The sequence below is a fragment of the Lipophrys pholis genome (assembly GCF_963383615.2).
Source record: "Lipophrys pholis genome assembly, chromosome: 16".
Taxonomy (NCBI): Eukaryota; Metazoa; Chordata; class Actinopteri; order Blenniiformes; family Blenniidae; genus Lipophrys; species Lipophrys pholis.
In genome coordinates, this window is record NC_137634.1 from 23,023,955 (window position 1) to 23,041,470 (window position 17,516).

General features: G+C 41.1%; 1 protein-coding gene across 1 annotated transcript; it reads left to right on the forward strand.

Annotated features, from left to right (window-relative positions):
• Positions 1 to 396: 396 nt before the first annotated feature.
• Positions 397 to 11,741, forward strand: LOC308121428 (uncharacterized protein). Its single transcript, XM_080482658.1, has 5 exons — positions 397 to 921; positions 2,192 to 2,424; positions 10,272 to 10,377; positions 10,812 to 10,995; positions 11,164 to 11,741. Exons 1-3 carry the CDS (start codon positions 472 to 474, stop codon positions 10,276 to 10,278), a joined length of 690 nt encoding a protein of 229 aa, XP_080338784.1. The 5' UTR covers positions 397 to 471; the 3' UTR covers positions 10,279 to 10,377; positions 10,812 to 10,995; positions 11,164 to 11,741.
• The last annotated feature ends 5,775 nt before the right edge of the window (positions 11,742 to 17,516 follow it).

Here is a 17,516-nt window from a genome sequence, read left to right on the forward strand (position 1 = left end):
AATCATTTGCAAAACTTGCCTGTTTGCAGTTTAAAATAAAAGGTTCAAGCTGTTCACAACAAGGCGTTTTTACATATAATCTTCACTCGGGTTTAACACTAACTTGACACTTGTTTATAGGACAAAGGTTTTTTTCCTGCTTCTTTTTCTTCTTTTCTTTTCTTCTTCTCTCTGGCCACAGGGTTGACAGCTCTGACTCACTGTTTCCAGCCCAAACACAATGTCAATAAAGAAAAAGTGGCCATAAGAACACAACTTCACTGAACAAAGAAAGAAAAAAAGGGAACTGAAACAGGCTCAATCTGGCAGCACTGCTCAGAGGCTCCATAGTTGTGAGTCAGCGTCAGCGTATGAGTGGGTGTGGGCAAGAAAGAAGCCTGTTTTCTCTCTGAGGCAGCAGGCGGTGAACTCACTCCAAACAAGAAGCTCTTCTACTTCGTGTTTCTGATCTTCATCGCCTCCAATCTGACCATGGCAGAACGATACACCTCGAGGGGAAGTAGAAAACTTGACTTTGATGGAGAGCACTTGAACCTGAATGATTTGAGAGCAAAGGAAAAACAAAACCGTTATCTTTACAGCGATAATATCCCACGTTACCCCCAACCCGAGTTTCTTGTGTCTAATTTGAAGCATGACACTGGTCCAAGCGGTTTGAAAGGAATCTACAGTGACAGCGGCTTCATAGGTTCACAAGACGAGTGTCTGATGTGGTTCAATCTGGCTGTGGGTCCCGAGGAGATCAGATCTGCTGAGAAGAAGCTGCTGAAGGAAACTTTCCCAAAGGTGCTGCAGAAAGAAGCCACCAACAACTTCCTGAGGAAGTTTGCCACCTCGCCGGCCTTCTCCGAGAAGTCCACTTACGGCTCGTTCCGCTTCACTCTCTCCCTGCAGGAGGTCCTGAACGCCTACAGCCAGCAGGTACCAAGATCACACTCCTATCATTTCTTCTGTGTTTGATCGTTTCGTGTTTCTGCAGATTATGTGAGGATGAACTTTTTTTTCTAAATTGTCATCATTCTTAAATCAGACATGAATGAAACTATGATTCTAATGTCAGTAATATTTAAAGACTTTCTGAAACACAGATAGTTTATTACAACAGGCGTCATTAAAAAGTGTCGTTCTCCACAAACATGAAACTTGAGTTCTTAATCGTCCCACTTTGACAACATTCAGATGTATTTTTCCCCCTTTAGAATCAGAACTTTCCCACTTCCCGGTTACTGTGACTGTACCACATCGTGTGCTCTTTATGGCTTTAGGTGAGGAGATTTATTAAGATGAGGGTGTGTTTCAAATGGTAAATTGAGGTAACCGAGGCCCCGTTTACACAACGTTTCACGTGACAACACCAAATCCATAAAAAAAAAAGTGTGTTTACACTGCAGCAGCAGACACAGAGACAACGATGTAGTTAGTACGACAGGCCACAGGAGGGCGCTGTTGCTTGCCTGATTTTGTAATAACACTACACAGACGTGTGTGCGGAGACCAATAAACTATAAACGTGGAGAGCACCCGTCATCTGCATGGACTGATGACGCAGGGGTGAGTCTCAACTATAAAACTACTGATATGGACGATAAAACTAGACTATGGACCGCGAGTGTGCACTGTATCTGCAAAGTTTTTAATCCAGCTCCCAAGGAGGAAAGATTCTTTCAAGGCGCAAATCCCTCCTGCGGAGACTGATGGAGGCTACAGAGCCTGTTACTGCACATCTCTCCCTCCCCTCATCAAGTTGTAAACAAACATGGCGGCCGCGTAGTGATACGACTCGCGGTCTATATTCTAGTTTTATCGTCCAGATCAGTAGTTTAATAGTTGAGACTCACCCCTGATAGCATCCGATGTGTCATCAGTCCATGCGGCTGTCGGGTTCTCTTCATCTTCTTCACGTTTATAGTTTATTGTTCTCTGCACACGTCTGTGTAGTTTCATTACAAAATCAAGTAACAGCGCCCTCCAGTGGCCCGGCATACTAACTACATTGTTCTCTTTGTGTCCGCTGCTGCAGTGTGAACACACTCCTTTTTTTTTGCGGATTAGGTGTCACGTGAAACGTTGTCGTGTAAACAGGGCCTAACTCATGTTCCCATGTCGGAGCTTTACACACAACAAAACACTTGTGTCATGACAACAGTGAGTCTGAACTCAGTCTTCACTCAACTTCTTTTATTTTCTCTAGTTTTGCTCTGGAGAGCGACCTGTCATGAAGGTGTGCAGGACCTCTGTATTCCCCCAGGAAGTAGAATACACTGTGCTGGTCCACAGTCCAACGCATGAGAGGTTCTTCAAGTATCCTCAGAAGACTGACTACTCCAAATGTCCTCTCCTGGAAGACCAGCCGAAAGACGCCGTCTGTAAATACATCGATGGACACTTCCTCTGGAGGTCTCAGGCCATGTGTGGAACGCACAGGTAGGAAAACCAGATACCTCAGAAGCACCGACTGGTGAACCTCTGCAGAGCCCCAATACTCTCTGCAAGCTAGGGTTGCCAACCGTCCCTTGAAAAATAGAATCGTCCCGTATTTGCAAACAAAAGTACGTGTCCCGTATTGAGCTGAAAAGGGACCAGCTGACAAAGCAGCATGGTGTCAAATTTGGAAATTACACCTTTGACCAGCAATGCTCCTCCGGAAAAACATAAAAAAAAAAGGCCGCAGGAATACAGGGAGGAATGAGAAGAAGTCAACATCTCAGAGGAAAAAGTGCGTGAAAACAATTATAAAGCGCACTGCACTGTGCCGGCGCAGTGAGCCGCCCTGCTCTCTGCATGTGGGAAGATTTCCTTCAATGACATGGAGATGGTCATTGAGCAGCTTTGCCTGGTGGACAGGTAAGAATGAAACAACTGCCAGGGTAGTGATAAACTATGTTTAACATTAGTGATGGTTAGAAACAAAGAAATACAACTGATGGATAATATATATAAAAAATAAATACAATTGATAAATCATATAGAAACAAATACATCGGTGGAACAGACTGAACACAGGCAGTATTTTTGCTGCTAAAGCCAGTTTAAGTAGCAGCAGCTCCATTTCACCGAACAGTTTAATGCAGCGAGCCTCCAGACGTCATTTGGACGGTCAATCTTTGAAAACGACGAACGAAAAAACAGGCACAGCTTCTCAAAGTCGTCTAGCTTATGTGTCCAGTAGAACCTCAGACTAGGGACTCGGTAAGAGCGGTTAAATAGTTGCGCACAGAGATGTTTTAACTGTTAACACCTTAATGAGGGACAGCCTCCAGTAGGGGGCGCTGCTGTGAAGTTTACTTTTGTCAAACATAAGGCCCGTGGACCAAAACCGGCCGCAACACGCTCCAATGAGCCCCAGAAACCACCAAGCAAGGTGGTTATATAGGATTTAAAAAAAACAAAAACATTTCACTGTATTTTGCAGCAGAATGTTTCATTAAAATTGACTTTATGTTGAGGTTGGAGTAATTTCCTTTAGCAATTTTGTGATCTGGCAGAATTCATCCCGTATACTGTGGCCACAACAAAGAAACACTTTCAAGTGTGAATTCAAAGGTTATTATAGCATTATTCTACCAGTCCAGCAACTCAAGATGAAAGTGGACCGTATGTAGCTTCTGAAGTTACATTTTTTTTAGTATTGATTTTGTTTACCTCTTTGTATATATTATATTCATGTATATATCTTTATACTGGTTCAGTTATGTGCTTTTAAATAACTATGTTTCTTCAGTAACATATTATTTGGTGTTTGGTTCGTTCAATATCAACTAGTCCTACTAATTATCACGTCACAATGTAGTATCTCGTAGTACACAATGCATTAATGCATTAGAATGGACCATTTAACTGCTGAATCTCCTCCTCTCCTGTCAGGTCCAACCTCTTTACATTTATTAATTCTGCAAGACAGAATTAACACACAAGTTAAGATTGGTTTTACTCACGAGGAGAACGGAAGAGAGTGATTCAGTTACAGTCTCCAACCCGCTCTGAAAAACCTCTGCCGCCTCCTCTCTTTTTATTCGGGTTCCTCCTGTGTTTCTTTCAGGGCACTTCACCATCTGCAGACCACATTCCTCCTTACCATAAAAGATCACAGTAGAGAAATACAAGTCGTAGCAGATGAGAAAGAATGTTGGTACAATGAATGTGATAACCTTTCGTAAGATTATTCCAACATTTCCCTCCTGTTTATCACATGAACGAATACAGCGTTAATCAATTTTAGAAACAATGAATGAAAGTAGCACCGTCATAGCAGTTACATGGGAGACAACACCTATAGGATAAAACTCAAACAAACGCATCACTCTTTTCTTCAATGAAGCACCATAAGACACAATAAAAAAAAAATGAACAGGACATCCCTCCTGTTTATCATCTTATTTGCACAAATTCTCATATTCACTCAACAACTTCTTCAGTAAGATTTTCAGTTGTAAGGTCATGTTTATGAAAACAAACAGATTTACACTCAAAGAGGTGAATGTTTGAATGATTGTTCTTAGATATGCATCACGTCATAGTTATCAGAACATGAAAAAAGAAACCAGACACGGAGAGGAGAGCCTCCTCCTCATCTCTGTTGGGCCTGGACATCTCGGGTTGGTGTGTCAGCGTCAACATGGCAGTGGTGATGGAGCTGTGAATCATCCTCCTGTGACAGGCCTTCCAAGGCACTTGTGGTTGCATTTATGAACAGCGCCATTCGCCAGTTTTGTGTTTCAAAACGCAGCAGCAGTTTACCCAACTCTCACCCACGGGAACAATGACAAGGTGATCTTCTGGCCTGTACTCCAAACCTTAAACTCAGCAGGGACATCCAAGCCCCATACTGCGTCATGGTCGTGGAGTTCAAGGCTCCTCCTCCTCCGCTTAGGGGAGTGGGGCGGCGCTTTCTCTGCATACACCACAAAGGAGCTGTCAGTGACATTCACGGGCGTACAACTACGACCGTGGGGTTGGCTGTTGACACAGGTATTTTGGTACATACATAACAATCAGTCCGATTAGTCCCTCTCGCTGTGAATTCAGCGAAGCGGTACCATGCATTAGTTTGATACTTATTCTCGGGATCAGTACCTTGCCACCATTTGTTGCTAGATTTAGTTCTAACTACTTTGGTCTCTGGAATGTACATTATGAGAATCCAGGCTAGTGAGAGTAAATATCATTGCTGCCTGCATTGTCTAGTTTGGAGGAGTAGTAGGCTATGGGTTTTAGTTTTATTCCATGTTGTTGTAATAACACCGATGTCATAAATTTGCCTTTGCAATCAGACATTTGTACGAAGGGTTTGCTATAATCTGGTAATGCTAAAGCTACTGTGGAGATCAATAGCTGCTTTATTCTGCAGAATTCATCTTCTGCTGGTTTGTTCCATGTTAGTTTGTCAGACATTTTTAGCTCTGATTCGTACATCAATTTTGAAAGTTCAGCTGTTTCTTCAGCATAATTTGGTATCCATGCTCTACAGTAGTTGGTCATTCCTAAGAAAGACATCATCTGTTTCTTAGTAATTGGTTTTGGAGCCTATAATGCAGCCTGTTTTCTGCTTTCTAGGATAGTTCCTCCTCCTGCACTGAGACAGTGACTTAGATATTTGACCTCTGGGCGACACCCCTGCAGTTTACTTTTGCTGTTTTATGACCTTCTTCCTTTAAGTGTAATCAGTCCCAACTGAAGTTTAGACAAGAGGTCACGCCCCAGCAGATTCACAGGGCAATCTAGATAATACAGGACTGGTGCCTGGGCCCAAAGACCAGATGGATGGTCATCCACTATCTGTAGAGGCTTTGTAAGTCTTATCTTAGTTGTGGCTCCATTAGCTGTTCTTACATACACTGTTTCATTTGTTTGTACAAAGCCAGATACTGGCTCTTCTAATGTTGTGCGACACGCTCCCGTGTCACAGAGAAAGGTAATTTGTTTTCCATTACAAATTAACGTTCTCAGGTAATTGGTGGGCAGAATACATTATTTCTTCAAAATTTAATTGTACCTCTGTGTTTATGTTCTCTGCGCTCATGACATCATAGAAATCTCCTTCATATTCTGCTCCTGCATACAATGGAATAGGCTGATAACCATGTTGCTGTTGATATCTTATCAGTGCCTCATCAAATTCTTCTATCACTCTGTCACACTTCTCATTTACCCTGTCTAGTCATTCTTGCTGTCCCTTCATTCCACCTGGATTTGATCTCTTTGTGCAGTTTCTAGCTATGTGACCTAGCTTTCCACAAATCCAACATCCATCTTCTCTACTTCCTGGTCATCCTCTGCCTCTGCATCTGCCTCTTTGTCCTCTGAATGGCTTACACCCTTCCTCTGAACTTTCCCCTGGCCCTTCGTAAAACACTTCCTCTATCTCTCTGTCATCTTCCTGATAATATGTTCCTGCAGCTGTCTGTCTCTCTGTCACTTGAACCCTCTTCTTTTGTTTTGTGACTTTTTCTGCGTGTAGCGCAAGTGTTATATATTGCTCTAGAGTTGCATTCCCCATCTCTATATAGTGTTTATTCACCCAAAATCTAATTGAGTCTAGGGACCCTACATGTAGAGCATTTTTCAGCTGTTGTTGATGAGGTCCCTGCTGGTTATTGTCTGGTTGCAACCCACTGTGGATTCTAAAAATGTTGGTCATCCTGATCTGGTATTGTTCGAAAGTTTCATCCTCTCTCTGTTTAGTTCTCCCTATGACTGTATAATTTGTTCTTGGAGCAAACTGAGTTGTAGCTCTGTCTCGAAGATTGGTTACACGCTGTACTAAATCCTGTGCGTTGTGAGTCAGGGCGTTTTCATCGTCATCAAAAGGATTCCAATCTCCCACTATCTTATGCCAATCTATTCCTGTGACCGCCATCCACACCTGCTGAGTCTCAACATGTTTTCTACTCTGCAGAGGATCTGAAGGATTTTGGCTCTGACTCCAGTCACATTTGTTTTTGGTCTTGCTTCTGGTTGTAGGAGGTGAAAACCTTGTTGGGAGTGCCTTTAATTCTGGAGATATTGAGCGGACTGCACCCCCAGAGGGCGAGTCTGGATATGGTGGTGGAGCTGCTGGTGTTTCAGGGTTTTTAGGGCTTATTAATGAAGTTACCTCTGTGTCTTCACTGTCCTGCTCTTCCTCTCTCTGCTCCTGCCTTTGTCTCATTCTCTTCGCTCTGAGTATGTTAGACGGCACATATCCTATTTGATCATCTTCTCTTTTATTTAGCATTAAATCTTGTTTTGCTTGTTTCTCTCTCTCCTTCTCTTTTCCTCCCTTTTTTAAATTTTTTTTAATTTTTTTTTTATTTCCCTTGGTATCTTTTATTATCGAATCTCTCAGCCGGGTTAATTTTCTGTGTATTGAGGCTCCCGTTGAACCCGTGTTTAGTTATCCTTAATGTCTAAATGTTTTGTCAGATCCGCATCCTAATTTGAAACAAATTTCTAATCTTTACATGTTAATGTTTCACGTGGTTTTTGTCCCATTTTGAATTAAATTTGGACGGACCGTACTACATAGGGTAGTCTATGGTTCCGCTTTATTACTTCTTCAACAGGGTAGTGGTTAATTTGTAACTGAACGCGGTAATTCTCGCTTCAACCCTCTCAGGTGGAGAATTCTTGCCTGTGCACCCACGTCAGCCCACTACTTACTTTCCTGTTGCTTTAAATGATGCCCGAAACCTAGTGGTTCTCAGTACATCCACACGTTCATCATCATTCACACTTTTAGCGCAGGATTTTCGGAGACACAAGAACCGCGGACCCAGCCGTCCTATACAACGAGTATTTTCCAGGCCCCGTCAACCTCAGTGTCTTTTCTTAATTTTACCTATAAGTGCCCAGGATTATAGGGTTTTACTACTGCGCTGCAACCCTCTCAGGTCAGCCAGTCTTTTTTTTTTTTTTTTTTTTTTTTTTTAAAAAAAACAACCAACTTACCCTTGGTGCGGTTCTGTCTTGCTCCTGGATGCCGTCAGCCGTCGGACTCCGACAGTTGGGGAGACCACCAGTCCCGGAAAAGGAGCTTAGGTCTCACCTAGTGAGCCTGCCACGGCCGTGGTCTTTCTGCTGATCTCCGCGTCTGTCGGAATCCTCAGGCGTTGTTGGCATCCGGCTCGAAGGACCAATTTAAATGTCAGGTCCAACCTCTGAACATTTATTAATTCTGCAAGACAAAATTAACACACAAGTTAAGATTGGTTTTACTCATGAGGAGAACGGAAGAGAGTGATTCAGTTACAATCTCCAACCCGCTCTGAAAAACCTCTGCCGCCTCCTCTCCTTTTATTCGGGTTCCTCCTGTGTTTCTTTCAGGGCACTTCACCATTTGCTGACCACATTTCTCCTTATCATAATAGATCACAGGGGTCCTCTTATCTTATTACAGGGCACTTCACCATCTGCTGGCCACATTCCTCCTTACCATAATAGACCACAGTAGAGAAATACAAGTCGTAGCAGATGAGAAAGAATGTTGGTACAATGAATGTGATAACCTTTCGTAAGATTATTCCAACATCTCCAGTTACTGAGAGGAGCATCTGCACCTTGTTGAAAGACGGCGGTGTTGTGTGGCGCGCCGACGTTTCAATAAACCCAGTTAACAAAACAAACAGTATGTGCAAAGTGGCGTATGTAAACAACAACAGGAGGGTTTACGGTCGATGAAATGTTGAAATATTATGGGCAAGTCAAGAGTGGCGATCCTCACTACCAATCAGCAGACGGCTGCGTCGTCGCTCCTCCTCACAGACGATTCCTCGGTGCTAGGTACCTCAACGGGGAGGTGGTGGAAAATTGTAGCCGGTGGTCACGGGTTCTTTCCGTACCATCCACAGCTTTTTCAGTCAGACCAAACAAAAACCTGTCCCGCCCCGTGACGTTCCGGCACAGAAAGTGCGGTGGAACCGCGGCTCAAGAGAACAGCAGAGAGGTTCCTGTTCCTCCCCAACATCCAGGGTGTTGTTCCTTTGTCCTCAGCGTCTAGCTCATACTGTGTTTGTGGAGAGGATTCCTTCTTACATGAAGAATAAGTGGACTGATGTGAGGAACAAATGTTCTGCTGAATATTTAGAAGTGAGCTCATTGTCAGCCTTAAATGATGAAATGTCTTGATCAGTTTTACTCTGTAACACTGAAAGACAAACAAGTCCTCACTGCAGTAAGAGCTCAACAGAAATACTAATGAAACAAATATTCTGTCTTTACGTGATGGAGCGTTGAGCTTTTGAGTTCATAAGTTCAATCTTTTTTTCTTTATTACTTCAGCCGTAGCCGACTGTCATTCACTATGAGGAACAAATATTCTACGTTTAGAACTTTTCCACAGACTTTCTGTTTGCACTTTACTTTTTGTACTAAATGTGCATTATTACAGGAATGTTCTGCTTTCTATTGTTTTCTATCAATTTATACAATTTTAAGTTCATTTGTATTTATTCTGCTGTCATTTAAGCCAGATGAAGTTCTGTTAAAGAAACATGTATTTTTATTCTATGAAGGTTTCTATTTAAGAAAAATACAGATTTTATTCTGTTAATGTTGGTATTTTGCAGAAAAAAAGACATTTCTAAATAATTTGCTTTCATTGTGTTCATATCATAAATAATATGCATCTACTAAAATTCAGGTTCAAGTCAAACAGTAAAAAAAAATGTTTCATACACACAAACATAAAGAGTTAAAACAATGTCACCACGCCAGGCCGGCCGGCTTGCCAGTGAGGTGTCCCATAATTATTTTTTCAGGGAGTTGGCAACCCTACTGTTAGCACTTTTTACCAGATCAAACTAGACGCTGCCTCTGAGCTGGTTCTTAGTTCTACCAGAGAACCAGCTGAACAAGCTGTTTACTTTTTCACAAGCTTGAGATCCACAATATTGATTCACTTTACGCCTCACACCGTCCTGAAACTCTAGCACTGACCTCTTTTCACCAGAGGTGGCAGCAGTGATGAAGAAGAGGAAGACAAATAAACTCCACAAAGGCAGATTACATCACATGTTGAACTGTGAAAAACTCAAGATGTGGTTCAATCATTGACTCTAGTCCAGAACCAGGAACTGCTTCTTTCCAGTTCATGTTGAGATGTCGACCAGATGAAAATGAAGGTTCTTCATCAATGTTCTTACTTGTGTGTCACAGGAACATTTTGACTTTAGAACCTGAAGCTCCGTTCTCATGACGAACTCTGACACTTTGAGCTGTGTGGCAGTGAGACGGTGGAAAGTCCTCATGGTTTGTCAACTGACTGATTGGTTGTGTTTGTTGCTTCTTGTTGTCAGGTATTAGATGGACGTCAGTGAGAACCAGATTAAAGCGGTCAACGGCTTTAAGGAGTTTTATGTCTGGGATCAAGTTTCCGTTGCCCTGTACTTGGAGCCAGAAGAGGTACCTTCATCTTCACCTTCATCACACTTTAATTTGCCTTTCAGACGATTGTGTTCTTGTCTTTCTTGGTCATTGCGTGTCTCTGCAGGCCTCTCAGTCCTGCTAAACTCAACACTGGTTAGCAACGGCTGCTAACAAGCTAACGCTACTTTATCACTCCTGTTTGAATGATTTTATCCATCGAATGTGAAACTGATCTGCTTGTCCAGCAGTGGAGGAAGTACTCTGACCTGTACTCGAGTAAAAGTACTCAAAACCTCACCCAACCCATGTTGAGAGTCACTCATTCATAATCTGCAATCTGGTTGGATTACAGATTATGACGTGTGGCGTATATTCTCTTTTTCTATATTCACTGTTATTGTGTTTTACTGTGACTGTAGGGAATATTGAAGTTTAACTTTGTGTTTATTAAAATTCACCTCATATGTCAGGTGCTGATACTCACTAAGGATCAGCTGGGAAACAGCCTCACCTACTGCGAGATGTTCGAAGCACCATACGTGAAAAAAAGGAAGCACGACTTCTTGGATTTTCAAAAGGCTGAAGATTTGGTTCAAAAGCTGTGGCCTTCTATCCAACTGAAGAAGGAAACGTCATTGCAGAAGCATTTTGAAGGTATTTACCTTCAGGTCCTTCACAACATTGTTGTTTTCACATTTACTACTGTTTTGTGATTTTGTTGAGAAAACAAAAAGTCCAACTCACTTTGTTGTTTCCTCTGAGAAAAAGATATTTTAACAAACTCTACATTCATGGACACATTTTCTTGTCTCATTGTTTCAGTGGCCGATGGCGAAGGAGTAGATCTTAAGTGACCTGAGAGACGATGATCGGCTCCAATCTGGGCTCTGCTCAACAGCCTGGACAGAGAGAAACACTCAATCATGAATCAGAATCAGAAAACCTTTTTAGTCACAGAGGAAATTCTTTTTTTAATCAATTCAATTCAGTCAATGAAAACAAATCTTATTGATGCTGTTTGATTTTTGACAAGTTTAATCAATGGGCGCTTATATCTGTTCTATCATTTCTTTTTAAGAATCTCAGAAATTGAACAGTAATTTTTTTTAAATTACTACATGAATTACTGATATTTACACATCCATTATTTTCTCTGTATCTTCTTTATCTGCCTGCACAGCTTCATTTTCATACTTTGTGTCAACAACTTTGAGGTTTTTAGTAAGAAATAGTGTGTCACACACAACTCCTCTGTTGTCCTATAAATCATGTGTGTTCTTTGTCTCCTGTGCGGCGTCCTCTTCCCTGCATAACCAATCAGATAATAATAAAAACCCTCAAAAGACAAACTGATTTTCTCTCCATCTTTATCAAAGAAAATAAATGTGAGTGTGGAGTGTTCACAGCAGAGTCAAGACATGTGAAGGGTCAGTAAATTGGACATAAATGCTGTGCAGCAGGTCAGAAGGGATTGATCAACACTCCTTGTTCAGCTGAGGTCTGCTGATGCCTCCTGGTGGACCATCGAGGAATTACTTCGTATTTCTGATAAATGATTTCAAACTCAGCTGCTTTGATTTTCAAGAGAAAAAGACACCTGGACACGGCCAAGTGGTACTTAAAGATCCAATTAAATATGTTTCATCATTTTAATTTATTCAATGTGTTCCTCCTCCTCTGTACAGGTGGAAAAATCAGCTATTAAACAAATGATCTCTCTATAGCCAAAGACACATGTTCTGGCCCGTGTACATGAAAACATAAAACTTTCATTTTGTTGTGTGTGGCTGTTTACACTCCATCTCCATGGAAACGGGGGAAAACACAACTTAGGGGGCTCGGAGCAGACATGACAACAGAACCATCATCAAATACTTAGATGACTCTGTTATTGTCAGCCTCCTCAAAGAGGATGAAACCAGTCGCGGCCAAGTTCTTAGTGAGTTTGTACAGTGGTGTGAAGAAACCCAATTAGCATTAATATCTTGTACTTGAATTGATCCATGTTGAGAGAGAAAGCAGTTTAACCCTGTGAGTACTAAGCCACGTGTAAACCACATGCATAACTCTCCAGTAGTTGATTCTTTAGTTTCCTTTTAAATATACATAGTGAGGCTGATTGTTTTAAGTTGCTTTCCAGCTCATCCCACAAGTTTGGACCTTCATGACATATACTAAAACTGGTACATTTTAGTTTTCTATATTTCCCTTTTAGAAGCAGCTTATTCCTCATGTTGGTGAGAAGGTGAGTATAATGGAATGGGTTTGCACAATCTAGTATTTGACCTGTTAACAACATTATACATAATACATGCATTGTGATAAAGATTCACTTCAGGAAGCTTTAGGAGACCATTTGAGAGCATTTGTTGGAGAGTTTGGCATCGACCATGAAATGATGCTTAAAGCTTTCTTTTGTCGTGTCAGAAGTTTTAGAGTGTAAGTAGAGTACGTATTAGTCCAGATACAGTTACAATAATTTAGGTGAGGCTCAAACAGAGATCTGGACAATGATAGTGTGTTTATTGGGACCAACTGTCTCATAATAGGCCTACAATTTTAGACAATTTTTAACTAGTTCTTTATATGCTTTTCAAAATGTATGAATTCATCTATATGGATTCCTAAAGATTTTATGGAATCAACTTTTTTAATATCTATACCATCTATTTTTATATTCATGACCTGATCACTGTACTTTTCACTGTTTGAGCGGAAAATAATATAGGAGGTCTTGCAAATATTTACTGATAATTTATTACATTTAAACCAAGTATTTACCTTATCAAGTTGCTCATTCAGAAGCTTTTCAAATTGCTCGTGTGACATAAACAAATTTGTGTCATCTGCAAAGAGTATTTTATGAATATCGCTAGAACAATGTACAAAGTCATAAACATAAACAAAAGAGGTCCCAGAATAGATCCCTGGGGAACACCAAATTCTAGGTTTTCCTTTTTGGAATTTACACCATTTATATTTACGTGTTGCTGTCTTCCATAAACGTCCTGGCTGAACCACTGTAGAGCCCCGCCCCTGACAACGTAGTGCGGCAGCTTTCCAAGTAAGATTTGGAAATCGATCGTATCAAATGCCTGGGAAAGGTTCAGAAAGACTCCAATTCCAATTTCTCATCTTTCAAATGCATCATCAAATTCCTTAACAAGATCTGAAATGGCCATACTTGTGCTACTATTTTTCTCAAGCCCTACTGTGAAGATACCAGTATGTTGTGTTCCTCTAAGTAATTCACTAGTCTTGTGTAAACTACTGTTTATAGTACTTTTGACATGGTTGGCAGAATTGATATAGGCCTGTAGTTTTGCATGTCATTCTTGTCTCCAAATTGATATACTGGGATTATTTTTGCCACCTTAGCCTGTAGTGGAACGATGCCAGATTGTAAGGACAGATTAATCATGAAGTCAAATGGCTCAGCGACTTCATTTACAAAGTCTTTAAGGATCTTACTACAAATACCATCAGCACCTCCGGTGTTTTGCTGCATGGAAGACCATATAGCAGCTACAGCAAACTCTTTCTCCAGTTTGCTTTCACTCAACTCCACACTCCCCAGCTGCCCTTTAATAGCCCAGTAAATATTGGCTCACCTGGTTGTCCAGCACTCAATAGGGGAGATGAGATATTAGTCATTCGTTGAAGTGTGGTAGTGTTGGGCCATTGATTATCTGATAGTAATTTCATTTGGAAATCTACTATTTTGTCACATTACAGTTTCACAGCCTGTTTAATTCAGAGCAACGTCAAAGTACAATAAAGTCTACATGTCAGTGTTTACTGATGTGCTGGTTCTGATGATATGCAAGCCTTATTCTAAGATTATAATTGATAAAGCAGAGCATTCTGTCGTTCAAGAAAAAGGGATCAGAGACATTTTTAGCCACATTGTTTTATTGAACATATTTCATTTACCTAGGATGCTTTAAGCTGTTGCACATTTGTATGCCTACAACATCATGTAATCTTGTATAAATGGAACATTTTCATAAAATCATATTTATTTTGAATTAATGTTGATTTCTGAGTGGAAGGTGATCGTGAGCAACCATTCTCAATGTGATGTTCTTTTAGTTTCACTTTAGTTCCTCGTGGCCTGGCAGCCTCTTTTCCTCTGATTTCAATTCAAATCTTGTGATAATTGAGATTATATCACCAGTTGGAGGCGCAGGGGAAAGAGACTTCACTAGCTCGCAAGCTAACTGCAGCTTTAGCGAGCCACCTTCTCCATCTTGGAGCCGCCTGGAAAACTTTTGGATCCATCTCAGTTAAGAACAGAAGTGTCATGTAAGCTATGAATGATTTTGCAGGAAAATGTCCCACTGATCTCCTTGATTTCTTTCAGCAGAAGATTCTGAGTGAGAACATGAGGCAGCTGTGAGAATCCCGTGTCCACTGCTTCTGTCCAGCGGACATTTTCAGCCCTAAAGTTAATTTAGACTTATGTGTGAATGTGAGAGGGCAGCTCCACTTTCAGCTTTAGCTTCACTGGTGATAAAAAAGGACTTCTTGTTGGAAATTAAACAGAGAAAACCTGTTCGACAGAGAAAGTGAACTCTGACTGAGGAAACAAAGGAGGATGGATTTTGTGTAGAAATAATCAGGATTTCTACTGAGTAAAATGTTGCTGTATTCCTCATCCATATTCACATTTAATGAGGTTGTTATTGATGCATTTCTATGCAGCTGAACTTCAGCAGGAGTGTTGTGCACTGTGTTTTTGTTTCGTCGGTAAATCCATTTATTGTGGCGACACGAATATCTATAAGCAATGCTACAGCTCTTTATGCTGCATTTCTACATAATGAAATGCTTTTTGATGTTGGGGGGTGGATTGATTAAACTGAAGGCCGAGGTCTGAAATGTACGACCGCCACTGCATTCAAGACGCACCATAAATGAACACACAGCTGAAAAAGTCCCTGCTTTATTTGGTCAACATGCTCTGTCAGACTGTGATGATGTCCAAACCCTGGTGAAGCTTTTTCACAGCAAATGTTCCTCTATAGTAGACATGGTTACTCCCCTCAGACCGAACTAACCTTATTGTGTGAAATCGCCTTTGATCAACGAGTCTATTCACTGTCTCAAATTAGAGAGAAGAAGACGACAAGGAAGTGTTGGTCTTGCTACGATGACACTTACTGAGTCGTGCTTAGTGTCATAGATCATCATTTATAGACACTTGTTGATTGAGAAGTTGTGCAAGTTGAACAATGGCAGATGACGCACATGACAGCGGAGATGAGGCACAGCGGCGGCAGCAGAGCTGACCACAAGAGGGCGACAAAGTACACAGAAAAGGGTTTGTAAGAGCGCCTCAACAGGCTTATTAATACAAAAAGATCCAAACTATCACAGTTAACAGTTAAAAAGAACAAAGTTAATGGACTTATAGCAGCTAATTAGAATCCAGACATTGTTGATGAACATTTAAATGAATGCCCAAGACTTCTAAAGGGCTTTATTCTCTCAAATGATTAAATATTGTTGTGTTGCCCTTAGGGCAGTTGTTTTCTGTAATAAATAAGTTAATATGTTAGAAATGTATAAGATATTCTTAAAATGGTTAATTAATACTTTAAAAGTGTTTTGCCTAAGTTTGCAACGATTATTTTTGATTTTGGTAAAAAGATATGAGAGGCTGCCAGTGGGGAATCCAAAATGGCCGACAATATGGCTGCTTTCTTTGTGATCGCCGCCACATTGTTCCGCCATTTTGTTTTGAATCACCACCACAGCGCCACTCTCGGTGGGAGGCGCTAGTACATGAAATATGGCCGCCTCCTGCAGGTCGCCACCATTTTGTTCCAAAGCACATTCACAGCGCCACTGTCGGTGGGAGGCAAGAGTACATGATCTGCAGTGCGACCTTGCTTCTCCAGAATTGAAACCCCGCCAGTGCGATATCAAGAATGTAGCTTACGGGCGCTGACATACTTGTTAGCGGTCGCCGCCATAATTGCTCACGGTCAGTGCCATGCTACTCTCAAAATTGAAACCCCGCCAGTGCGGTATCAAATAATGGCGGTGTATGGGCACCGTCGTACTTGTTTGTGGTTGCCGACATGCTTGTTTACGGTCACCGCCATATTTAAAAGGCAGAATGACGTCAGTGGCTAAAGTTACGTCATGGCTTCATGGGTCATGTTCAGTTCTAGGAAGCACAAGTACACTGGAAGGTACATCCAGGTAGATTTTATCTGAATAAAGCTCAGAGTGCATTTATAAGGTCCAGAGCCAAGTGGATTGAGGAAGGAGAAAATTGAAGTATCATCATAAAAACAGCCTGTGACTGATCTCCAGGCTCAGATGGAATCACTACAAACATTTCTGAAAAGAAATGAAAACATTGCTATTTGAGGAAATAATGTATGACTGGAAAGGAATTATTGACAAAGAAACAAGGTAGAATTATTTCAGGATGTCTATTCGTCATATTTCCTTACCTTTAGGTCAAAATAAGAAAAGTGTCTCATCTAACTCCACTCTGCTCTATTCTAAATTCTGCATTACATTTACATTTCACTTCACTGCACCCGTGTCATTTTATATCCCAAAATGTCGATGAGCCATGTAACAAAAGTTTATTCTGTATACACCTGCTGCGTACATGATTGACTAAGTTGTCTAACTCTGCTGCAGCTGAAACCACAGTGAAGCTCAGGGTCAGAGGTCAGAGGTCAGCTGTAACCACAGTGAAGCTCAGACAAAGCAATACTCTAACATCATTTCACGAGGCAGAGGCTGAGGAATCAGATGGATTAGGTGTGATCTTTTTATCAGTAGATATGTAGGTGGATGAGTGATGGTTCATGTGTGTTACATGTTGTATTTGTTCAAACTAAAAGCCAACAAGGCTGAGCAGAGTCTGGCTCCATGCTGGAGGCCTGAGTGATGCGGTTGAAGGAGTGAGAAGGTCCTTTTGCCATTTCTTTTCATTTCAACAAACAGCTTTTCAACCCACCTTTACTTTAGAAAGTTTTCTTGTGGCAATAAATTACAGGTTTTTAATAAACCAACACATGGGACCAAGATAGAAAGAGCAACATAAACTTCCAGCTGATCTTACGTGCATTGCTCCTAACATAACTATAAAACTATTCCTACTCTCATTAATACTGATATAACTACAGCTACCATTTCATTCTTATCAG